We start from the raw sequence: 27,116 nt of genomic DNA, 5'->3' as shown, positions 1-27,116 counted from the left end.
TGTGGAAACCGGTAGGGAATTACAAAAGTGTAATAGATCTCATGTGAAAATAATTTCATGCTATATATCTAGTGTTTCTACAGTAGAGGAATGACCTAATGGGAACTATAGCAGCCCTTAATATATTGGAGTGCATCATAAGCTCCCCATCCGAACCGTTTCCGAACGTATTGCCTCTTAGTCAGTATATTTAGATGTCTTGAAAATGTTCTTCACCTGGAACGCCCACGGCAACACCCATTACATGCCCGTGTGCTGCAGAGGACTGCATCTGAAAGGGGCATATTTACAAGGTGGTGTTAAGCAATGCAAAGTTGCTTAGTGCCGCCTTGTAACTATGGAAAATGGCGCTGTGCCACCGCGCTTGTAAATATGTCCTAAAGTATAGCACTTGGTAAACCGAACCGCCTGAAGAAGTTTAGTCTAACAAGAATCATGCAAACTAAGAGCTCAGCTGTGGCTAAACAGAATAAGAGTAAAAGAACCTGATGTTTTCAAAATAATCTTTGACTATCACTGTTATGCATTTAAAGTTTAGCCCAGTTTCTTTAAAATAATATTAGACACAATAAGACTCAGACAACTTTAGAGTATTTGGTTATTGTATTAAAGATCCAAAAACAATACATAAAAGTAACTTTTTAAGAAACTCAGTCCTTTATCTAACAATTTGAAATGTAAAGTCACACATTAAGTTAAAGTAATCTAACCCTAAATAACAGAATCCAAAAGAGAATGGTTTCCATACAATTTCTGCCAACAACAAAGCAAGAAGTTGGTTCTCGAAGATTCTCTAAGCATGGGTAATGGGGTTCAAGTTAAAGTCCACTAGGGGCAAAGTCCATAGATAAAACCAAAGAATGGAGCATAAATCAGGGAAGTTCAAGTCTGGTATCTCACCAAACTGCTGCAAATAGTCCAATAAGCCAGTTCATTAGCAAGGGCAAATACGAAAAGGGCATAATAGAAATGGTTAAGAAGGCAGGTAGGAAAAATGTCAAAGGGCTCCTAAAAAGTACAAAAAGGCAATGAATGAGAATTCTCAGCACACTCCTGCTCCTGTGCATCATGGTTACATAGTTCATACTAGTCATCACAACATCAAATGTGGGTCCACAATGGTCTGATTGTTTCTCCCGTCTTCCCAGGTACACATTGTTATTCCAACATAATTTCCCACATAAATCATGAGAGATGAATGTCCTTGTATCCACACAGGTTAGTTGTCAGTTGCTTTTTGTTTTTGCAACTGTTTACAGATGTATGGAAATGTCTCTTTCCCACCATTCTTACAGAAAAGGATAAGAAAACTCGTTTGTTTAAAAAGTATGTCATATGAATCAAGAACAAATAATGCAACATTTGACAACGTATCAAGTCCAATGCACAAGACTGTAAACTAATGCCGCCTTAAGAGAGACAATTAAACGTTTTAAATTCAACATTTTATCTTTTAGTACTATAGAATCCCAAAAAGTTTGAATGTTATAAAATAAGTAATTGATCATTTAAAACCATTCTGAAATGTTTATCAGTAAAACTAGCATAAAAACGCTCATCTTTAATTATTGCCTACTTCTACTACCTAAAAAGTAGCAACATGTAAACTAATTATAAACATCATTATCTCAAATTTGTTTATAGATGTAAACCTTGTACACTATGGGGGGGTCATTATGATGGCAGATGGACTTTAGTCCCTCCGCCATCGTATTGGATTTGGGACCGGCGGCCTACCCAGCATCTGAATTATGATGCGACCGCCACTGTGGCAGTCGCTTTACCTATATTTTTTATTGTGGCAGAGATGCAGCCGCAAGACAAAAATAGGGTGCAGACATCCCTGCACTACATGGCAAGCACCATGCGGTGCCTGCTCTACATAGTGCAGGGTTATGTACTTGTCCCTGTCCCATGGATTAAGGGGGGCCTGCTACGGGCCTTCAGATCAGTTTCTGCCAGTCATTTCGCGGCAGGTTGACCGCCGCGGAACAAACCGAGGAAAGGAATATTATAATGCCTATGGCAGTGCCCGACAGGCACTGCCGACAGGCGGTCGGATTCAATCCGCCCATCAGGACTGTGGCAGTCAGTCTTTCCGTCCGCCATGCTTCCCCCCTCTTATCAGAATATGGCGGGGGAAAACTGCACAGTGATGGTAGAGGGATCACCACTGACAGCATGTTGGTGGCGGTCCCTTCGCCATCGTAATGAAGCCCTATGTTAGGTACTTATACAACATTTTTTAACATCTACTACTTTCGGTTTAAGATGTGCATCAAAAACAAGTTTATAAAGGCACTCTACAGTGATGTCAAATAGCAATGCTGTTATCGTTATTTTCATAACATTTCATGTAAATAATATAAAGTAATTGGTTACTTAAACTTCTTAAATATACTAATTGATTAATCTTACGGTTTCTACCTGTGTCAACCACGCTTTTATGGTGCTTACTTATCACTTTTTCTAAGATTCTGTGTCATTTTTCTAGACGTGTGCAAGGTGCACATTTATTCTCGTTGTCCTAATTCAGTGTGTGTGTCTTGTAAAGGCAAGATCAGCTTTTACGCTTACTCAGGGGTCAAACACTAAATTAAGACTCCTAGTTTATGTAGTGCACATTGAAGTGCACAAGAATCTGGTTAAACTCTGAATGAAGATAAATCATAGAATATGCTACCATCAAGGCACCAGAGACATACTTTAAGTGGGTATAAACTTACAAGCAGCAGCAGGTAGTGAATCTTCTACTAGACATAGAGCTGCTTTTGTAAAGATGTACAGTAAAATAGACATGTAAGTAGAAGGCTTATAAGTGTGTTTTCCACTTGGTGACCATCTTAATTTTATTTTAAGGAAAGCATTCTGTTGCAACTGGAGACCACAAAATCAGAACTGGAAAGGTTGAAGAAAAGAAGAGCCTTAACATTATCAGAGCTGCGAAAGGAAAAGGTGCTGTGCGTACTCTTGTTTCTTAAATTTAAAATTCCTCATTGGAATAAAAAATGAATAAGTTGACTAATTGTGATATACTGCTGAAAGGCTATCTGTCCCACTTGTGCATTGTTCCATTTTCCTTAATAAATGGTACCGAAGCCCATCAATCAGAAATTTGTATATTTGAGCAAGCATTTGAGATATCAACAGAATACACACTGGTATGCATATTTGCACTGTTTGCTGTCATATATATTTTTCCTCTCTATCTAGGTCCCTATTCACCATGAACATTCGTACTAGTCAATGCGCTACCCACATCCTTATGTAGCAGTTATTATATCTCAGCTCTAGACAGCACATACCCTTCTCAAAAAGAGACATGTTGTATCTACTTTGTGGGCTTCAGCAGGCAGCCCATAGGCTTGCCATTTGATGGTTTCATTGTCGCTCTATTATGCTTCCTCGCCATTTGTCCATGGCATGCATGTGTCATGCCTCTTCCTGTCTTTAGCCCACCACATGAGAGCATGGACCAATTACTATTTTCCATACACAGCATCCATTTTAGGAAATGTTTTTGGGACTACTTTTTTCTTTGTTAAAGAGCGCTTTACACAAGCGCTTGTTTTTTCATTCGGTCCGAGCTCCTCACAAACTTCGCTGCTCTAAAGATGATTATTTACATTTTCTAGGTCGCGCTAAATAATAGATGTGTCCTTGTATTTTTGTACAACTCGTGTTGTCGTGTCGTGTTGTGTTAAATAATCAATATGTCCGTGTATTTATGTGTAACTCGGGTTGTCGTTGTGTGGAATAGTGCTTGTTCTGGTTCTTAGTTTGCCAGGATTTGAACTTGTGTTGAGCTTCTTTCCCAGCGCTCCAGGCTCTGTTCCCCCCACATGTAGAAGTAAGCACAGGATAGTGTTGTATAGCACCGGGTGCACAAGAAGTGCTTGTGTAATATGAATATGTGTCCACAGTTGTATGTTTAGGTGCTTCATGCACAGCTCAAGCATTGGGTGTGCGTAATACTGCTGCATGTGTAATACTGGGTATGTGTGATATATGTTCCATATTGAGATATCCATGAGCTTGTAGCACTAGGTGGGAATGAATAATGCAAGTGCACAGTTTGTGTATGTGCAACATGGGGGCACAAATGGTATACGTGCGCAATATAGGTACATGACTGGTGCCCACAGCACTGGCGTGAGTGATATTGATGCAGTGCTTCTTGCTGAACTACTTCCTATGTACGCATGTGCAACTCCAGGTGCATTATTTGTGCAGCCTCAGATACATGAGCTGGACTGGATGTTTGACTGGTCTGGGTGTACCAGTGGAGCAGGTACAACGCACAGTGCTGACTCGAACTTATTTGGTATCTGGTATGTGAGTGAAGCATGTGCAGTCCTGGTCCATTATGGTGCTTGTGCAGCTGTAGGGGTATGAGTTGTGTGTGCAGTGCATTGTGGGTGTAGCAAAGGGAGCATAAGTAGTCCATGCTTAGTTCTTAGTGCAGTTCTCGGATATGTAAGCTAAGCAGTATGTGAGTAGTGTCAAACAGCACTGGTACAATGCTTCGGATCTTTTCAATGGCATCTGCATGATTATAGTGAGTGTAATGCTTCATCACGAGTGATCCAGATCTAGTTCAGCCCATGGGTGTTGTTTTAGCTGCATATGGTGTAAAAGCTGTGCATTTGTAGCACTGGTTACACGAGTGGTGTATTTACTCCACATTGGACATTTGCAGGGATAGCCAACATTTAAGGTGCTTTTCTGATGCTCATTTAGAACCAAGTGCTTCTCTTTTTGCTCCCGCGGCACAGGGTGTACAGGGTCCAGATGATGTCCCATGGGCGTCTCTGGTAATTGTACATGGTTAGGTTTGTTTGCAATGCTCTACAATGCCTGGCATGTTTATAGTGCAGATGCAAAGCCAAAAGCATCCAGTGCGCGTACTATGGCAAGTGTCCCTTTGTGCTTATAACATGACACAGACCCTTGGACAACTGTGGATGTGTATGATACACGCAACTCATTTGAAGGACAGATTGCAATAGCAATTCGTTGTGCAGCCTGTTTTCATAGTCAGTCCAAGTACACATCATCTCTTGTTGCATATCTGCTTGTCGCGTTGGTGGCACAATTGTTGCTGCTCACACTACTGAAGCATATGTGCCTTTTAGGGTTTATAATAGAAGAATATAAACATTTGTTTCAGAATATTCTATTAATCAAATATAGGCGTGTAGGTAAATCGCATTGTGCTGGATAAAAAGTAGGTGCATGGCCATGAAAATCAATATGTTGCCTTTTTTAGTCAGTTTCTGCTACTTATTGTTTTCGAAGGAGGTTAAGGCAGCAGGTATTAAAATATGATTTTCAGGGACTTTCTAGCAAATGTAGAAAATAAAAACTTGAATATATAAAAGTTTGCAGAAAGCTGCTCAGTTAGCTGCGGGACATCATAAAGTGGTTACTTGCCCCAGGATCCAGATATAACCACTTATGTCTTATAGTTGAACTGCTGACTTGGAAGTCTAGAAATCTAGGCTCTAGCCCCAGCTTTGGCAGAAGACCAAGCGTGTGATTCTGGGGAAATGATTTATTCACTGGCTCTCTTAAATTGTAAGCTTGTGTAAAGAAAAAGTAGCTTGAACGTGCACCACATAAATAATGTTCATATATTGGCTTTGCCTGGTCCCATATTTCATCAATGACCTCTGCCACTGGTCCATCCATCTAGTCTCCTCCCTTCTATCTAATGAACCCCCTTGTTACTATATAATGGATTTCTGATAGAATTACTTTGTTCATAAATATATTCAATACATTGAAACAAAATAGATATGATAGGGCTCATATTACAAACGATTCGACTTTAATTCCTCTGAATTAAAGTCTGATATGCTTTATAGTAGGTGCCTGCATTTAAACCATTCACGATTTTTGACACAATATTTTAGCATAGTTTCTTAAGTTTGGTTCCTTTGTAGAATGCATTTTGTGTTTTTTTTTAGGTATGGTAAAATACTGCTCTAGCTGTCTTGCCAGTCTCATGCTTTAAAAAAAAAACACATTATTATATTTATATATAAATCATATTCTAAAAAAATCCAAATGTTAATGCGACAATCTAGTCAGGTCCTATAATTAGGCGCTTTATAGTATGCAGTCCAGCCTACTAAATTAGAAGCTTTTGTTTGGTTGAATTACTATATGTATACCAACATTGAAAAGTGAGTGATATGAAAATGTGTGTATACATGGATATAAGACATTGATAATGGCAATAACTCTTGCATGGCTGAGATCTATTGGCTTTGCTAATGCTTGGTAAAAGATGTGATCATCTGCATTTATCCTTAAGGTCCTTCCTATTGAGTCAATTTTTCCCGGGTTGTAAGTTTCATTAAAAGAGGTTTATTCAGTAACTTCAAGTGGTCCATTTGTTGTACATACCTCACCAAGATCAATGTTGTGCCATGCTCAGCCTGACTAATTGACACCTACCAGAATTCATATACACCTAACACACTCCCACATCAGGCAATAGCACAAGACAGTGACATCATGGCAGATATACACATCACATGTGACATAACAAACTCAAGATGTTAGCCAATAATAATTAACTTTCCCTCAATCTCATATTCAACTATAATCCCGTTCAAACCTGGCACAATACCATTAAAGCACATACTTTTAAAGCAAATGGTACTGCAGCCACTATGGATACAGAGGCCTATGGATATGGACAGGGCAGAATTAGGGAGGCTATGCTTGTAGTGGACAGGACTTTGTGGTCATAACAGTAAAAACTCTGTCAAGATTGGAAACATACTAAATGTGAATATTTAGAGGTAAATACTTCAGTTTAGATTTTTTTGTTTGGAATACGTTTATTGATTTTCTTAAGCCCAATAATCAGAATCTAACTTTCACTGACTATCTTAAAAATCACCTGCAATGTACTCTACTTGCCCAACTCTCTCAGTCCCATAACCATTTTAAACATTGCATAACATTTATAAAACCCAGTCACTATTATGTCCACTTCCAACTGCATGTTTCAAAAAGAAATTCCATCGCAAGCCACCTTATGTCAGGAATCAAGGGTATTTTGCTATTATTCTATTACAACTGGACATAACCATAAAATCTAACATCAGTGACTTTTTATTTTAGGCTTTTCATTTTTTTATTAAAGTGTTTACAAATGTTAGGGATGGGTTTATGGGTTTGTTGGGGAATTCGATTGTAATAGTTTTGTTTGTTAAAATATTTTTTCTTTTTATCAGAATTTTTTTATTTATTTGCAACTTACTTTTTTATATTAATTTTGAAGTTTTTATGTATTGTTCTGTGATAAGAGATTTTTTAAGTTATTTTGTCAAGGAGTAAGGTGTAGAGGGGGAAAGTGTGGGGCGTGTTTTAGAGAGTATTCATAGTTTGTTTTGTAAACAAATGATATATCTTTCTAATGCTGTTTTAAAAACAATTAGATATGTTTTCTATGATTATTTTTTAATTGAAACATTTCCATTTTTTTATAATACTATAATATTTTCTGTTTTAAATTAAAGTAAATATTTTTAGTTTTTATATGTTTGTGTAAATAATAGTATGTTTTTATTTTATGTTGTTGTTTTAAAAATGTTTTTTTAACCTCTTGGGCGCGGCCCCGATTCTGCACCTGTGCGGCACTTTTAATGAGTGGGCGGGTTCATGACTGCCCCCAGCCGTCATCAGCACACGAGCACCGTGATGCATGATGGCGGGGGCCGTCATTAGCACCGAAGGGGTTAAAGGTTAAAGAAAAAGATTCAAAAATGATTAAAAAGACTAAAACTTTCACTGTTATTTTGAATGTATTTATTACATTTATTTATGTATGTTAATATTTTTTGTTGCTCACACACTTTAAATATAATTAAAAACAAATTCTCATTTTACTAAAAAAATATTTTATTTATATTCTGGGGTCTTTATAGTAGTTATAGTTTATATACCTCTTTTAAAGTTTAATATTTTCTGTAATGTACCATAGAATTGGTTGGGATTAGTAAATTAAGTGTTCAACGTTTTCAATAATGTAGCTTAGTTTAGAATTGAAATACAAAATTGGTCCCCGTGAATGTCTAACTCTTTCCCGAATGTAACTTAGTGCTTTATTACGACTCTGGTGGTCCACGGACGGACAAACTATCGGGGCGTAGTGATGGTGGTCTTCCGGCTGCCCCATTACAATCAAGGCAGTTGGACTGCCCTGGGACCACAGCAACCGCCAGGGATCAGAGATCCCTAGCGGTGTTGCAGCAGTATTGAGGCTGTAATATGCAGCAGCCCCGCCAAGCACTTTACAAGTTTGGTAGTTAGCAAACAAAGGGAACCCTACAGGGCGCTTTTGTGCCTCCCGCCATGTGGATGCACATAGGAGGGCACAGCATGTGACCCCCAGTGTGCATGCACACCAGTACCTGCACGGCATGGACTACAGCAGCCCATGCCGTGCAGGTACTGCCTTTGTCGTTCCGATTGCGGTGCCTATTTCATAGGCACTGCCCTGAGAATGTCAAAGAACCGCCCATCAGACAGAAGAAAATTCTTAATCTGGTGGCTGGTTTGTACATGGGTTTGGCGATGCAGGGCTGTCCTGCTCCCGCGCCGCCAAACTCATAATGAGGTCCTTCGATTGGATCAGAATAGTAAACATATCCCTTTTATTTTGTCTTATTTTTTTCTTTCAAATATATCCGTTTTAAAGTCCAATGCCTTTTCCAATGTAATTAAAATTGGAGTGGGAATAGAAAATGTAACCCCTTCAGTGTGTAATACCTTCCCTAATATAGCTTATATTGGAGTGGGAATAATAAATTATACTCCTTAAAAGCCCAACACCTTCCCTATTGTCCCTTAAATTGGAGTTTAAATAGCAAATGAAACCCCTTCAATGTCCTACCCTTTCTCCAACATGTTCTCCAATGTAGCTTACACTAGAGGGGGAATAGTAAATCTACCCCCTTTAAAGTCCAACATCTTCCCAATGTAGGTACATTGGAGTGGGAATCAAAACTTGTATCCCTCTAATGTCCAACGCCTTCACCACTGTACCTTTGATTGGAGTGGGAATATTAAATGTATCCTCTTTAATACCCTACACCTTCCCCAATGTAGCTTACCTAGGATTAGCAATAGTAAAGAAACTCCCTTTAAAGCGTATAAGTTTCACTATGTAGGTGTTAATGCTTTTTTACAAATAATGCTTAAAGATTATATATTTGAGTGCCATGGCCAGGAGCTAAAGATGGCAGTTGAGCCGCAGTAAAGCTTCTACCAAATCCCCCCGGTTCTCTGTAATCCAGCATGTGCCATCCCTTGCACATTGCCAGGCTGCTCTGATTGCCAGCTGGAGCTGATAGATTGGCAAGGTCCCTTTCCCTGTGGCGAGAGCCTGGACAAGAGTGCCAGGCTGACAATCACCACACAGCCCAATATTGCTGTGGGCTGCAAGACGAGAGAGGAAGAGTCTGCAGATGCTGCTGCAACACCACCGGTGAGGCTAGGCTGCTCGTGCTCCCTCCCTTGGTGGGAAAGTGTGGCTGGCTGGCAGACTTGTGACAGGTGCGGCCAACACAGAGGGATGTATTGGGCAGTAGAGCAGAGCCATGGCCCGGAGAGAGATAATCCAGTGAGCTTGTCCAGTGGGGAGGCTTGTCCAGCAAATGGTGCAGTAGTGGTACCCAAGAGACCTTGGCCCCTGCGGAGTTGCCCCTCCACCTCTAGAGGAGAAATTATGGTAAAGGGGCTGCGGCAATAGGCTATGGGATACCACAGGGCTCACGGGCCCAGTGTGCCTGGGACTCTATGACTGTGACTCACTCCTCTTCCCCTTGAGGATTGTAAACTCCCCAGCAGATGAACGGGGGACTCAGAAAATGGGGTCTGATGGGTGTGGCAACTGCTTGTGCTCCTCTGAGTAAGAAGTGAAGAAGGCTGTGTGTGATTACAGCAGAGCAGTGAGTCCTTTGGTGTCCTGCGCTGTTGAATACAGACCTGGGCCCTCCCCTCCTGGATACCTGGAGGGGGGGGGGCTGTCTCCTCCTGCACAACCACAGCACTTCAGACATCTGAGGGCCTAAGGTGGTTTGGAGGTTAACAGAAAATCTCAGCGGGTCACTGTCCACGTCTGCTATGGTTCTAGCTATACGTGAATCCCCAGAAGCCCTGTAGGGTCAAATAGATGGGTTGGGGCGGAAGTGTCCCTCGTACTCCAGGATCTGTGCAAAGTAATGGAGTACATGGCTGAGGTGGAGACTAGGGCCTCATCCACTGAGTACGGCCTTGGAGCCCTAGAAAGTGGACTTCGTAAAGCTCCTCTGGCTAGAAAAGCACGCTGAAGACATGGAAGGCAGAGCACAGCAAAATAACCTGCACCTTGTGGAACTTCTGAAGGGCTTAGAGGACACTTCTTCTCTAAATGGTTTTGCACATGGGTGCCAGAAGACCAATCATCTCCCTGCTTTGTCAACGAGCAGTCTCATAGGCTGCTTGCCCAGTGCCTATTGCCAGGCACCCCGCCTAGACCAGAGATTCTCCAGCTCCTTAATTATGCAAACAGAGACACAATCCTGGAAGCAGTCGGCAACCAACAAACAATAGCATTAGAGATTAATAAAGTGATGATTTTTCCAGACTATACACAATGAGTACAGCAACAAAGGCGATCTTTCGTAGCCATGAAAATCAGGTTCAGAACAATGCAGCTCAGATACAAGCTCATGTATCCTGCAAAACTAAAGGCCATCTTCCAGGGGAAAGCTGACAATCCAGAAGAGGCATGGCACTGGGTTGAGGAGAAACCCCCTAAAAAATAAACTGGCCTAAAGTTGATTGACATTAGTGGACCCCTGGAGAATAGCCCTGCCTAAACAAACCAGGTGGAAAGGAATGTTCAGATGAGCATGATCGGTGACCACCATACTAAATAGGCACAGGTAGTCCTCCCTGTTAGAGGAGTACCACCAGCAGGAAACAGGTCCAAACCCATGGAGAGATGGTCAATAACATGGGGCCTCTGGGACAGAGACCTTAGGGTGTGGATGATCCCACCCTCTCATTGCTGGCTGTGCCTGCTGACTAGCCAGAAGTTGAGAGGAGCGAGAAGTAGAGGCCAACGAGATGGAATGGATGGAGGCTTGAAACAGGCTATCGAGGTGGCACAATTATGAAACATTGTTGAGGGCCACTCAAAAGCCATTGCCAGAGTATGTCAGTCAGATGGTTCGGTGTCCCACCCAGTATTGTTGTGTGTTTGAATGATGTTGAGAAGTTTTGAGTTATTAGGTGACAGATACTCATTTCTAGAAGTCTGTGGTGGGGGAGTTCCCTAGTGGGGAATATATAAGGACCCGCGTCCGGGAGAGTTCAATGTTTTTTTTTAGTTAACACCACCTGACCGACACCGGGAGAGAAGGTCAAAGTAGACTCCCTGGGACATCAGGGCTCAGGGCTATACCTTGTCCCTCAGCTATGGCACTTCTTCCCGACTGAATCGGGAGACCCACACTAGATGGTATTATATGGTGCAACTTACGGCGGATGAAATAGACTGAATCACACTATTATCCTGAAATGTTAATGGTTTGTTGAACAAGAGAGGGGTGGTCACACAGTATGTTTGGATTTTGCCTAGTAAATCCTTAATCATGTGGACAGTCCATTCAAGGGGGATACATGCCACCTATGGACTTACCTGTATTCTGGCGTCACATTTGTCTTTCCCAGCTAAGGTTGGGTACAGTCCTAAGATTTCATCCCTTCGATACAGCACCAGGTCGTCTGAATATAGTGGCATATCATGATTTATACCATGTATTTGGATACCTCTATCGCTGCCCATAGATCTGATGATGTTAACAAAGTGTTCTATCACTAGGAGAAAAAATGTGGATTGATGAAACTCCCCGGACATGTTCTTTTTCCGATTTGATAAGGTTGGCACATTGTACAGCCTTTACATTTTCTAGCACTCGACTGGTATAGAGCAAGCATATCCATCTACAAATATTGGGCCCGATTATGATGCCGGTCGGTCCGTCTGTCCGGCCACCATGCCTACGATCCAATTCTGACCTACAAGGCCGGGAAAGTTCCCCCTGCCATATTACAATGCAACCGCTGTTACTATGGAGGTCTAATCTACGGCGGAGCACATACCCCGAATATGTCTCTGCAAGTGCATGCAAACTCACAGTAAACACGTGTAATTGTACTCACATGCATAACATATGTGGGATACGCCTTGTTCACCATGTACCCCATTGCTGCAGTGTGTTGCGATGTGCGGACAGTCCATTCAAGGGGGATACATGCCACCTATGGACTTACCTGTATTCCGGCGTCCGGAGGGTCATAGTCTTTGAGGTTCAGCTGCCGCGGAGTAGGGGGAACCTGGAGGAAGGGATCCACGTCAGAGACTGTCACGGAGAAGCTTATTTGCATGAGTATGCACCCCAAATCCTTTGTTACCGATGATTTGTGGCATACGGTAAGACCGCTATGGTCGGGTCGTCAGAAAACCCCATCGTAATATAGACAGCTGTCGGAGATCCCTTTACTGCCCTTTGGTTGCTGTTCTTCTCTGACCGTTATCTCGGCGGTCGGAGAAAGGCTGTCGGAGTAGGAGGTCTTTCAGCGGTTGGTCGGAGGACAGGAGGCCTGCATCATAATCCAATGATCTGACCGACCGCTTCCGATGAGACCACGGGGGTCGTTCCACCTCTGAATGACAGGACAGCAGAAGTTGGTCCGACCGCCTTCGTAATGAGGCCTTAGGTTCTAAAATGCTTGTGTCTAAGAAGTGCAAGCAAATTTTTCTAGCTAATACCACTGACTACTCCTGCACGCCTATTCCTGCAACTTGTGGGTTTTCAGCTGGACTTGCCTCCAGGACATTGAAAAAGTGATCCTATGTTGGGTGATGTACAACATCGAGGCAAAAAGCCACTTTGATCTAGGTGTATAAATATAGACGACAAGCAGAGAATCCATTCTCCTTCAATTTAATGTATATTTTATAATCTTTAATCAACATTGAGAGAGGGCGGAATGCAGTCTTTTTCAGCATCCCTTTACCAGGGTTTGAGCTATAAACAGTAAGGGGATGTACTATTATTAGGTGTGCCACTGGATAAGTATCAAGTAAGCTACAATAGCTCAATAGGTTTCGTAGAATTTTTTAGGGATTTGCCCGATGCGTGCCCTGAGATAGCTTTCTTAATTTCCTGAACAGACAGTGCTGCTTCTTAGTCTTCCCGAAAGGTAGGTGGCAGTTGTTCTATATTTGCTTGTCGCAGGTAGCAGTCTATTTCCGTGTCCTCTGACTCATTGGACCATTTATACATTTCTGAATCATATTCAGAAAATACTTTGTTTATTTCGGGCTGAGTATACACAACTTCCCCTTCGCGCATTGCAGTACTGGTTATACGGGAGCCTCTGGACTTAGGTTTAACTAACTAGGCTAGCAGCCATCCTGTTTTTTCACCTTCAGTATGCATGTTCGTCATATATTCTCCATAGTCAATCCATATCAGTCTTTCAACAGCTTGGACATGCTGCTCCCTTGCTTATAGTATTTCCTCTGCAGACCTCTGATCATGCAAGCTTTTTTTCTAGTTTCTGCAGTCTTGTGTCAGGAGTCTTCGCTTTCAATCTGCTTCCTTCTTAACCCTATGAGGCATTCTAATACAGTCTCCCCTGATAATTTCTTTAAGCACTCCCCATTTTTTCAGAGCATTGGTCGCTGTACCTGAACTTTCTCTAAAGTAATTTCAGATCTCTTTGCCTATACTTGCAACTACTAGCCAGGAGGATATGCTTTTGCCAAATGATTCTTTTTGGGTAAGCAATATATGCAAAGACATTGTGTACAAGTGCAATACCTCCTTCCTGTAAATCAGGTGTGCATTCGTCACATATTAGGTGTCTGTTGTCAGGGTTATTGATTTTTTTTATAAACAATACATAACTTAGGATCAGACAGGAGCTATGATGTAAAAATAAAACCCAGCTCAAACTTGCCCGGACTGATATACAACAGCACCCAATCCAGTTATATTACAAATACTGTGAACCAGGAGAATGAGCTCTCCAAGTATCTTATGAGAGACCACATGTGGGAGAGGAGCATTAATTTATAGTGTGACGGGAGATAACAGCCTGGGAATTAACAGTTTGACAGGTCTTAAGACACACCCCATGCCAGGTAATTGAATATGTGGTGGGTAAAGCCTTTTCAACAGCAACCTCCTCGGCGGACTTCAGAAGGAAACTCGAGAACTGGCTTATCGACTGAGGCGTCTCACCCATAGCGCCGTATTTCCCTAGGGGTGATAGTGCTGCAATTTACAAATGATGGATCGATTGGTTTTCAACAGATACAAACCAATATGACTGTACAGCAGTGGCTCCAGAAACCCCATCAGACTATGGGAGACCTCTACTCTGGAGAAACATTTAACACTTTTGAGGAGTTACATTTGACATTTCAGCTAGGACCGGGGCAGTTTCTCCAATTTGTAAAGGTATCTAGAACTATACAACAGATTTGGACTGATTTCCTGGCTGAACCTCTGGAGCTGTTGCTTGATAGTGGGCCAAGCAGAGGATTGATCCCACGCCTGTACACCACATTAAAAAAAGCACAGAATGATAAAGCCCGCTTGCTGGCAACGATGGGACCAGGAAATGCGCCTTTCATGCAGATGGTGGCCAGCAACACTAGCACTAAATTGGTACTTTTTTTTATTATTTACATCACACTAATGTCACATCCCAAAGAATGCACACAATTTTTTCTACAAGATCCGCAGAATATCTGAGGTGTACTGCAGGCTCCAAGTCCTTTTTGCATATGACACAAATGTGTAGGGAGCTGGAAGATCACTGGAAAGTAGTTGTGGTGCAGCTTTGTAGGGTAGCAGGAATACAGATAGATTGAGCAGTCCTTCTTGGAGTTGATTCCTTAACAGAAGAAGTGTTGCAAAATGTGGAATAAATCTGCAGTCTTGTGATGGGGCATATTATCAAGGAAATGGGATAATTATCGCATTTCCTGCTTAGCGCGACTTTTCACAATGCCGGCTATTGCTGGATTGAATGGTCGAGATATCGCGTTATTATCAACGCATATCTCCATGGCGATCAAAAATCTGGCGAGAGCGGCAAAATACAGGTTTATCGCTGGGAATCCACCGGCAGCGTAAGGGGAATCCTTGTCAATAGGGAGATGTGGATTGAGCCATACAATCCACCTCCCATGTAACATATAGGCAAGTCAGGATTTTCTTAGACATTAATTCCTGGCGATAACCGCGGTTAGCGCTGCTTTTTCTAACCTTACGTGTGTCCTGTTCCGTCTTGTAAATACGGCGAAGGACAGTTAGCGATATTTTCCTTTTAGTTTTGACAGGGAATGCATACTTTGCATCTCATTAGAGATGCAATGCGAGGCGGGTGGAATACAGCTGCTAACATGTGCTAATGCATGTTAGCGCCGCATTGGTAATAGGTGCAATATTATTATCCAAAAAAGCGGAGATATAGCCCTTGTTATTATGCCCCGTGATGACTTTTGGCTAAGAAAGGAATAGTCATACATTGGCTCTCCCCACCAGCCACTAGATGCTATTCCTGGATAGTTGACTGGCATGAATGGACTACAGCAAAAGAATGTAGAATGCGGTAGGTGAGGGAGAGCAGACAGGCTGAATGAGATCTGGGAATATGAGAGGTTATAGTTAGCAGATTAATAAGAACTCTGAATGATCCTCTACATTGATGGATGCTCAAGCCAGTTAATCGGAGAACAGGGGTGAGTTTGAAACATGCTTGAGGGGAGGGGCTGAGAAGGCACAAAATTTAAGATGGCGGACGTGGACGGTAATGGCTTAAATAAGGAAATAAATGTACAAATAGATAGATAGATAGATAGATAGATAGATAGATAGATAGATAGACAGACAGATACGCAAGTGTCCATGACAGGGGCCTCCAACCCTGCAGGGTGTATTCACAAACTTCATGGAGTGTCCTGTAAATTCTATCGAAAAGAATGTTGAAGCCCAACTCTATGTAGCATCTGTGTTTAATGAAAAGTTTCAAAATGGCACCATCTCCTGACACGTTTCGCCTGTTACAATTCAGCTGATTCAATTCAGATGATAATACGAATAATCACACTCCTTAAATACACTATGTCATGCATACTTGATTTTGTGAAATACACGTGACTTTTGCAATTTTGGACAATATACACTTATATATGTTCATGACCTGTGGTGTTTGACGCTATTTCAGCATGATTTATACACACACTTCAGTTTGGGACAATGTATTTACACTGCAGGTGCATCCTGGGAATAGTTGGACTGCACTTATGTTCACTTATTGTATCTAAGGAGTCTGACTATTCGTATTATCATTTGGCTCACCTGTGAACAAGGCTGAATTTGGTCTCCAGCTGCTGCTGCAGAGTAAGTGTAAAACGTAGTGGCAGTCTGTCAGTCTGAGTTACGTCTATCCCCTCTGATTAGGGTAGTAGTCAGGAGTTACTGTTTTCAGACAAGCAAGCTGAGGCTCCGTTCTTCCTTTGCAACAAAAGCCCATCATGCCCCGGTTGTTGGTGCAGCAGTTAATTCACTCTTAACTGTTGTTACACCCTCTCCTGCTGTCTACCACAACAAGACATCTTAATGCAGCAGGCATTATCGTACCCACTTTTGTTGCAAAGTAATAGTTTTTCGGTAAAGTGTGTATCAGTGTGATTTAGGGGCATATTACCAAGGGCCTTATCGCCGCTTTAGCTGCGATTTTTTTATCGCCCTATCAGCAAGCTGTCACTAACAGGCGTTAGCGACAGCTTTCTGGCGATAGCGGGCGGTTTGGGTGCCGCTTTGCATGTCAGCGATATTCATCGCTAATGACATTCAAAGTAGGCGTTCCCGACCAACAGACCTGGTAAACAACCGCTAACAGGCCTATCGCCTATTAGCAAGGAGGCCCTGGCCCCGGTTAGCGACGTAAAACGTCGCGCTACCCGGGGTCATTGCCAGTTTTTAACACCTGCTATTTTCCTGACTTAACCATACCTGACATGGGGTGTGGATTATGCTGATAAAACCACAGGGTCGGATCAGCAAGGTTTTCCCCCTTCCCCATGCAACATTGCTGGTTTTGTCGCAATGTTGGCCCTTCCCTCCCGCTATCGCTGGAATATATATCGCCATAGCGCTAGTTGTTGCTAATACAACGTTAGCGTGGCAATATATTCCAGCGATAGCTAGCGATAAAAAATTTCGCGCTATGCGCTTTCTACAATATTTATCGTTTGCACAATATCAGTAATATATCTTAGGGCTTTTCAGTGCTTCTTTGGGTACTTTGTATTACAGATGTTCTTTTATAGTGCTGTTGTGCTAGTGCCGAGTTTCTGTGATGTCATCAAAGGAATGCTGGTGATGGGGAGAGAAGAATGTGTGCTTTTTGGAAGTAAAGGACTGGTGAGTCAGGAGCCAGGAGTAGAAGAAGAGAAGGGTGGTGTCAGCAGTCCCAATTTTTCACAGATAACCCTCACAGAAACCTTTGTACAGATAGCCCCTGGGGTAACCCACATTTACAGAGGTGCCCACGTCACCTCTCAGGCTATCCCGAGAGAGGTCCCAGGTTCCTTAGACTCTCAGACGTGTTTTCAGTAAACCAATCTCTCTTTCTGAATAGGAAAGCCGCAGATATGAGGGATAAGTAATATTTTAGGGGAACTGCCAGGATTTTATTCATTACTCATTTAGGTCCATATGTAGGTAATCTCTATTTGCTGATTCTTAAATACCGAATTTTACCGATTCGGTATTTCAATAATTGGTAAATAGTATGTAGGTAAAAATTCGGTAAATTTTACTGATTCAGTAATATTTGGTATTACCGATTCGGTATTTACCGATTCGGTAATTCCCATTCATTGCTATGGGCCTGAAGGCCCATAGGAATGAATGGGAAGCCATTCACTTTTACCGATTCGGTAAATACAGACTCGGTAATAGAGGGAGCATATTCAAGGGTGGCAGGGTGTCACATTGACACTCTGTTGCACCTCTGAATCGTGCATTTGTGCACATGTGGGGCACATACATGCCCTAAGGGCATGTTTGTCTGCCACATGGCACTTTTAAAAAAGCATAAAATTGCCTTTTTAAAGGTATTCGATATTTACCACCAACTTGTAGTTGGTGGTAAATAACGAATCCTTAAATAAAAAATGCACACAATTGAGTGCTCCCTACATAGGATTTAAGGATTCCGTAATTTTGCCAATTCGGTATTTTAAGAAGTCGGTAATTTACCGATTCCTTAAATTACTGATTCATTAAATTACCGAATCTTTAAAATCAGTCACCTACATTAGAAAAAGGTAAATACCGGTCGGTAACGGGAAATTTACCGATTCTAGGTTGTTACCAACCGGTATTAAGCTACCTACATATGGCCCTAACTCATTAATGGAATGGTACCATATAAATATCGACAACAATGTTTCTGTGCAAGATATCTTTAACTATCTGCACACAGGAGGAATAATTGTAAAGCATATAAAGAGAGTATTGTCCAGCAGAGACTGCAACTTGCATGTTTCAGTTGCCTGTGAAAATTGTATATGAATGAAATAATACTTTACACCCATGTCTACCGTGTGGTCTGCTCTTTATGCAGTGCACTTAACACATTATTATTTGCAATGATGTCTTGCAAAGAAAGCAGTGAAGGGATTTACAGAAAATTAAGGCACTATCAGGTGATGAATCTACTATCAGGTAGATTCATCAATGTCCCGATTTGCGAGTCCTTAATAGCGATTATTAAGGAATCGCTATTAAGGACTTGCAAATCAGGATTCATGTAGAAATCGCTAAATAAATTGCGATTCCTACAGCCTCCTTATTTGCGATTAGCAAATTGCTAATTGCAAATAAGGAATGACTCCCCATTCATTCCTATGGGCCTAAAGGCCCATAGGAATGAATGGGGAGTCATTCCTTATTTGCGATTAGCAATTTGCTAATCGCAAATAAGGATGCGATTTCAAGGGTGCCAGGGGTGTCCAAAGGACACACTGTAGCACCCCTGAAATGTAATCTACATTGGTGTTGCGCACACACATGTCCAAAGGACATGTGTGTGTGTAACATGCAACTTAGAAAAATGCATCTAAATGCATTTTTCTAAGTTTTCGCTATTTACCTCGAAGTTTGACCTCGGGGTAAATAGCGGCCCAAAATTGCGATTAAGCTTCATGAATCTGGCCGTATGTAAGAGAAGATTTATCGAATATAAAATATCCCTTTGGTAGATTGATCAGTTGAATTTCCAACAGCCGTGCCAACCATTTCATACTCGGGAACAAAAGGGGTTAGGTCCTTTATGTGGTGAGGGCTAGTCCTAATATCAATAGTGAACAACACAAGGTACCCAAACCAAAGTGACTCAATACGTTTTTTTGATACAGGGTAAGAAACCAATTTATTGTCGCTTCCCTAGACACCATTATTTTGTGTCAATCATTTTGTATTTTTTATATTTTCAAAGAATTGCTGACAGAAAAAGACATTGATTGCAAATATTTACAAGGCTAAACAAACTTTAACAAACATTAAAGGCAAAGACCATTTACACATTTAGAAACCATTATGTCACACATTAGAAAGTCTTCTCACATCAGACATTAAATAAAACAATTATTGAAAAAATAATACAAACATTTTTATCACAAACAACAAAAAAATTGCAAACACTGAATGAGAGAAACTAGGGGTTGGGAGGATAGAATATAAGTAATTAAATGACTTATATATATTTTAATGCTGGACCAGCCGGTCCTAGCTTTTGTACAACAATGATACTTTGTATCTCCCAAACAACACTGCCGACGCGTTTCTAGACCAGACTGGAGTCACTGGTCTGTCATCAGAGCTGTATGTGTCTTGTATCTGTAGGATACAAAAGCAATGTTTTGCTTAGTCTAGTGTGTGGGCTCCTTATTACCATGAAGTAGCTATAATGACGGTGTGCGCTACATACCAAGGCTGCTCAATGTAGAATTTCAGAGGGGGTCTTTTGGAGGTCCGTTTAAATGAATAGCATGGCCGAACAGAGAAGCCTAGAAAGATTTTAAGGATGTTTTTTAATTACATGATTGATTCATTCATTATGCTAGTGGCTGAGTCAGTTTGGGGAAGCGACAGCGTACCTTTTACTTTGGGTAGTGCCGAGTGCTGGCAGGATCCATTAGGAGCGGCGTAACCATCACTTTTGATTCTGAGATATGGGAGAGATTGACATTCAGAGGCTTGGCGGCGTGCAAATGGTCTTTCACACTCGCTTGGACAATTCAAAGAAAGGTTGCCTACCTTGATTTGATCTCTCGTTTGCGCATGAAAGGGGTTGTTAATTTCAGCGTTCTAAAGGGAAAAACAAAGCGCGATCTTAGTGGGATGTTCTTGCTAGTTCAGCGCTAGGCGAGCGCGTGTTAGTGCAGATGGGGCAAATACCTGTAGCTGGAGCTGCTGCTCTGTGCTGCTGGATTCGAATTTCTCTCAATAAAGATGGCCGCCGCCACTTTCTGTTTGTTATATATGCAAAAACTGTGCTGATGCATTATGGGGCATGTAGTCCCATAACTCGCAATTACTTTAAAAAAAATTGTTATTGTCAGAAAAATCATGAGTGGGTGCTGGGCATATTATCGTCAACACCTTATCGTAGTTTGGAAGTAATGGGTACATCACTCCCAAATATTTGATGTATTGTTTGTTTTAAAGCAAAGAATGACTCTGCTAGGATGTGCTAGCGTTTTGGGTGGCTTCTCGGGGCCAGGGACCTATTCTCATAAGATAGAGGACCAAGACCAGCGGGCAAACCAGAGATGTCTAACCGGTGCAAATCAGGACAGATGTAATTAGATATGCGCTTTCTCAGACAGGTTATTCAAACCAGTCTGCGCACTGTTAAATTTTAAAATCAGATACGCTTCTTTTTGTAACAGAATTCATAATGTACAGAACAGACCATTTGAATTCTTGTTCATTGTGGGACTTCTCACAGAAATGCTCCACCATTGGAGCAGACATCACCTTTTTCTTAATTCGCAATCGGTGCTGGCTTATTCTTTGGTTGACTTGCTGACTGGTTTTTCCAATGTAAATTAATTGGCACGGACATAGAATCATGTACACAACGTTCTTTGTTCTGCAATTAGAAAATTCTTTGTGCTTCCACTTGATCGCATGATGTACAAACTCGTCGCCTTCTATTGTGCTGGAGCAAGCGACGCAGTTACCACACTTGTGGTGGCCCTCAATAGGCTTGAGATTCCATTGCGCCAATAAGTCGCTCTTGGGCTTAGGAAAAACCACATCAGCTCGGATGAGTTCCTGGCCAATGCTGCGATTTTTTCTGTACGCAAAAATGGGTTTGGGGAACGGGCAGCTCAACCCCTCCAACAAATGCCAATTCCTTAATACAGCCTGTCTTAGTTTGTGTGTGTCCGGGCAGAAGGTGGTGACGCACACGAGTTTCTCCAAAGGTGCGCGCTGTTTGGTTTGTAATAAACATTCTCTAGGCGTATATTTGGCACGCTTAAGAGAATGTTTGAGGAGCTTCCGTGGATAACCACGCTCTTGCATATCACAGCAAAATGCTTGGGCATGCAGCTCATAGTCTTGTATTTCTGAGCAATTCCGTCTTATTCTTAATAAATGCCCATAGGGTAAATTAGCTTTTAGACTGCGGGGATGTGCACTCCTGTGGTGTAAAATCATGTTTCTGTCGGTGTCTTTCCTGAACAATGATGAAACCAACCGACCGTCCACACACCTCATTTCAATATCCAAAAAAGTCATCCGGCTAGGGCTATTTTCTATCGAGAATTTTATATCTCTGTGCCTAGTGTTAAGCCATCCGTGAAAGGCCATTAAATCGGTCTGGCTCCCCTGCCACAGGAGCCAGACGTAGTCTATGTACCTGTACCACTGTAGTATTTGATGTTTAAAGGGATTATTCCTGTCCACAAACCTTTCTTCATACTGCGCCATGAAGAGCACCGCCATTTCTGGGGGATAAGGACATCCCATGGTGGTGCCCTTCACTTGCATGTAGAACTGACCGTTAAAGGTGAAGTAATTTCTCTTCAGTGCTATTGCTGCCAATTCTAAAATGAAGGCAGTCAAAACCCGATGTGGTCTTTCTCTCATGTCCAGCTATAACTGCATGACTTCTAGGGCTTCTTCCTGGGGGATTTGGGTATACAAGGACGTAACGTCCATTGTAACCATGATTTGCTATTGCGGGTCAAAGATGGTACCTTCGACTTTGTTCAAAAAGTCGGTTGTGTCACGCAAATACGATTTAACCTGGCACACAAATGGCTTTAGAAAGAAATCCACATATTGTGCTATCGGCTCTAAACAGGAGTCACAGCCCGACACGATGGGACGTCCGTGGGGGCTCTGTCAAGCTCTTATGTATCTTCGGAAGAAGATAGAGGACAGGGGTCCTAGGGCACTTCTTTAAGAGGTAATCATAATCCTTATTGCCCAGGAAACCACTTTCTTTGCCGGAGTCCAAGACTCTCGCAATTTGTCCCTGGATGTCCTTTGTGGGGTCCGCTGTTAGTGCGCGGTACCAGATGGTATTGTTGACTTGCTTCCCACCCTCTGACAGGTACATAGGACGGGGCCAGATGACTATCGCCCCGCCCTTGTCCGCCGGTTTAATCACTATGGAAGGGTCATTTTTGAGCGAACCTGTTATGTGAGGCTGGGAGATTTCTATTCCCCTGTCTCTGCACTCCCTTGTGGAGTCCCACAGGGCTCCTCACTAAGTCCCATGCTATTTAATATCTACGTAGCGGACTTAGCGAGGGTAATAAAGGCCCATGGGGTACGGCTTACATCCTACGCAGATGATACCCAGCTGGTTCTGGCTATCCACAGAGATGGCCCTACTGTGGCAGCCAACTTCCAAAGAGCCATGCTTGAAGTCAGCACCTGGATGGCCTCGAATTGTCTGAGGCTTAACTTGGACAAGACCGAGATCATGACCTTCGGCAGACTCTCCCCGGAATGGTCTTCCACCTGGTGGCCTGAAAAGTTAGGCCCTCCACCTGTCCCAGTGGAAAAGGCCAGAAACCTGAGAGTGATCTTTGACAGTAAGCTGTCCTTTGACCTCCACACTAATAAGGTTGTCTCTGCAGCATTCTTTATTCTGGAAAAAATTAAGAAATTGCTGCCTTACCTCCCTTCCTCAGCTGGGAAAACTCTGGTTTCTACCTTAGTTTTCTAAAAGATAGACTATGGGAACGCTCTCTTTCTACATACTCAGAAGCGTGTCCTAACGAAGCTGCAGTCTATTCAGAATGCGGCTGCAAGGATTCTCCTCAATATTCCTCGCCGCAAGCCCACCACCCCTGCTATCCGCCACCTCCACTGGCTGAGAGTTGAGAGCCGCATTAAATTTAAGGCCCTCTGCATTGCCTATAAGGCAGTACATGGCATAGGACCCAGGTTCCTCACTGAAGCTTTTCAGCTTTATACTCCCAAGAGGCAATTAAGATCGGCTAACACCAGTCCCCTCCCTGTACCGCGTACAAGAACTGCCACCTGGGGAGACAGGCGTTTTCTGGTGGCCACTCCAAAACTCTGGAATCTCTTGCCACTGGCCATTAAGACCGCCCCGAACCTGCTGAGTTTTCGTAGGCTCTTAAAAACATGGTTGTTCAACCAGTAAGATGGTTGTTCAACATTGCTGTTCAACCAGTAAGATGCTAGCTGATTCTAGCCGCTCCACAGCGCCGAGACACCCCAGGGTATTTGTTGCGCTATACAAATTTCGAAAAATAAATAAAATGTCTCTCTGTTTTTTACTCATATTTTGTTTGGTAAAGGTCTTGGTTTTCTTCATCTTGGTGATGGAAGACAGTAATGTCTGTTCGAAGGCTTGAACCTGTTTTGGGATATTAGTGTAAGGAACAAAAGTAGATTTGTTCCTCAAACCAGTTGTTTCTACACTAGAGGTTAATGGAGCATTGGCGAAAAACGCCTTCAGTCTGATTTTACGGCAAAATTCTATTGCCTCCATTTTCAATTTGGTGAAATCGGTGTTCCTACTAGGTACGAATTTTAGACCAAGATTGAGTACTGTTTCCTCCTCCATAGTCAGAACTCTAGATGACAAATTGACTACAGTTGAGGAGTTACCTATGACTTGTAATTGCTGCTCCGGGTTCGCATTTCCCATGGTATCTTGTACCTGGGTTTTGTTTGTTTGCCTTTGTCTAAAAAATGAATTGATGGAAGGGAACGAGAACACAAAGAGCAAATGATTATTTTTGACCAAAGTTTTTACTGCAAAACAAATTATTGGGGAGACATATACAAGCAAATCAATTCGAGCAAAAAGTCATGAACTAAGGTAGACCGTGTTTTCACTATAGTTCATAACTAGTAAAACAACTCCTCATGAATAAAATAAACAACCTAGATTAATTAATAAAGAATGGTTGTAAAGTGGTGTCAAAACAACATTTAAGGAGATGATGGAGTGTCAACGTTTCGGTCTAGGGTGCTCTCGTCAGATAGACCATAATCTAGACGATATTTTTCAAAGCTGAAAGAACTCCCTATATAGAACAAATAAAATTATATTAAAAACAAAAAACATGACTACAATTGTGAATATACATATATACGCTCTATGTGTCACATAAATATCTCTGATTTTAAGCACTTACCCCTTCCTGGTAACGCCTGGAAATCAAATTTTAAAATGGAATTAGTCAATATGACTCAATAAATTCGGCGTCTCATTTTGCCTAACATAAATTTATCATAAAAAGCTCAAATACATTGCTGATCTCATAATCTACTTAACAGAGACATCCTCATGTGCTCTGTCTCGTATGTCATGATGCTATAGCATTGTAGAAACAGTCAGTTATCAAGAAATAAAACATCAAAAAATTAATTGCTTTAAGTCACATTTCCACAAAACTTCATAAATCAGGATTAAAGCATTTGTCTCGATACCTGGTTACTTTTTTATAATCAATCAATTGGCAATTATTTTTTATAAAAAACAATGGATGAAGTCTATCATACATCGGCAAAGAACTGGAAAGATTAGAATCATGGACATGGCCTCAGTAAGTTTTCAACCTTGAGGTTCATTTCACAAGAGCATAGCTTCTAACAGTTACCAGTGCATTTCAGAAGAGTTGACTAATCTAAGTTAGGTACATTTAATTCAATACATTATTGACTCCAAGTTCCCACATTTATATAAATACATTGCTCCATCTTCATACTTGTTCAACAGACAAAAAAAGAAACTTAATATAGTCAATTTGTCACCTGGAATCACAGAAGATGAAAAGACAACGTGGGGTACAATTTTTACCACGAATAAAATCTGAAAAAAGGGGGGTGAAAAGACCCGTTAGTTTGAGGTTCATTGACAGATCTGGGGTCATATTGTTTATTTGAATCCAAAATTTAAATTCCTACCTTTATTATATGAACAGTCCGACCACATTTGTTGGTCAAATATCAACTTCCTTAAGGGTCAAGTTGAAAACAGATCGCTCTGTGAAGAATTCATGAGTTTTCTTAATTACAGATTTAAAAAAACAAAATGAAAATAGATGCTGCTAAAATGCCCACTGGCATGTTAGGTGGACAAACTCACGCTTTTTGAAAGCCCATTATTGAAAAGACGGCTTAGACCTAACCTTAGGGTGATGTTATAATGTTACTGATCCGCACACCGGGACAGACATAACAAAATTGGCCAGTTAAGTTCTATTCCTGCTTGCAGTGAAGACTACGAGTTAAGTCTACAAATAATCGGGGAAAGTATCAAAAAAGCGGACCTCTTCAAATGTCATAAGGCTGAATATAAAGAGGCAGCTACTCGCGTGCACTTACTTTAAGTAAAGATTCGTCCGGCATTTAAAGTATCCTGGCGGGTTCGTTCATAACACCAGTTTAACCCCTATGCGAGGCTTTTAAAGTCAAAGACCCGGAAGTGAACCGGTTCTTTAATTACTTGACTGCATCCAGGATGATGCCGAAACTAATTTTAGATTGGCAGTCGAGATGGAGAACAATCCCTACTTCTCCAATCATGTTTTATGTGCATCAGGGGTATGAATGTTTTCAATTTTAGACGTGAGGAAATAGTTACATATTAACCATAACCCGGAACTGGAATTCTGCCGTTTAATCTCGCGAGATGACGCCAGCCTAAACAGCGGTTGCCATATTGGATAAGGGAAACTATGTTTAAATTGGCAATCAAAATGAAAACAACTTTAATTATCAACTCGCGTTATGTGCACATAAGGGGTGTGGATGTTTGTAATATTTACTGTGAGGGCATCATTCCCTGTTAGCCATAGACCAAAACTAAACTACTGCCGTTTTGTCTCGCGAGATGATGCCAGCCTAAGCAACCGCGGTGGCCATATTGGATAAGGGAATCGCTCATAACAACCGTGACCTACTTCTGCAAGTTAAGGCCAAAACTACAGAACGCAAATTGGTCTGTGTCACGACCTTTAGCACATCCAGTTATTCTATCAAAAAAGTGATTTCTAAGAATTGGTCCTTACTTTCTGATTTACCAGAGCTCATTGACGAACCAATGTTTGCCTTCAAACGAGGGAGAAATTTAAGAGACAGGTTAGTGCATGCCTATCAGAATAAAGATCTAGATCTGGTGGACAATATGAGACAACTAAGTCCACTACAGGGACATTTTAAATGTAATCACTGTACAGTGTGTACTACCACGACCAACATTAAGCAGTTCAACTTGAATAACAAAAATTTCCGGTTAAAATGTTTTTCCAACTGCAATACAACAAATGTTGTATATTGCATTGAATGTTCGTGTGGACTCAAATACTTTGGCAAGACCACACAGCCCATTAAAAAAAGAATCCTGCAACACCAATCTAGGATTCGCTGTCGCACAGAAAATGCTCCACTAGTAGACCACTATCTTGAGAAAAAACATAGTGAAAATGATCTTCTGTGGTGGGTGGTTGAGGTTAT

At 41.7% G+C, this 27,116-nt stretch overlaps 1 protein-coding gene across 1 annotated transcript in view; it reads left to right on the top strand.

Moving 5' to 3' along the window:
* Positions 1–27,116, top strand: part of LOC147709040 (uncharacterized) — a 263,194-nt gene that overhangs the window by 180,303 nt on the left and 55,775 nt on the right. The window contains exon 7 of the mRNA XM_086927643.1: positions 2,860–2,955. Within this exon, the coding sequence (XP_086783769.1) occupies positions 2,860–2,955 (96 nt within the window). The remainder of the gene's footprint in view (positions 1–2,859; positions 2,956–27,116) is intronic.

Source organism: Lissotriton vulgaris, chromosome 6 (genome assembly GCF_964263255.1).
Source record: "Lissotriton vulgaris chromosome 6, aLisVul1.2, whole genome shotgun sequence".
NCBI lineage: Eukaryota > Metazoa > Chordata > Amphibia > Caudata > Salamandridae > Lissotriton > Lissotriton vulgaris.
The sequence above is the reverse complement of the archived record's forward strand: the minus strand, read 5'-3'. Positions and strand labels throughout refer to the sequence as shown.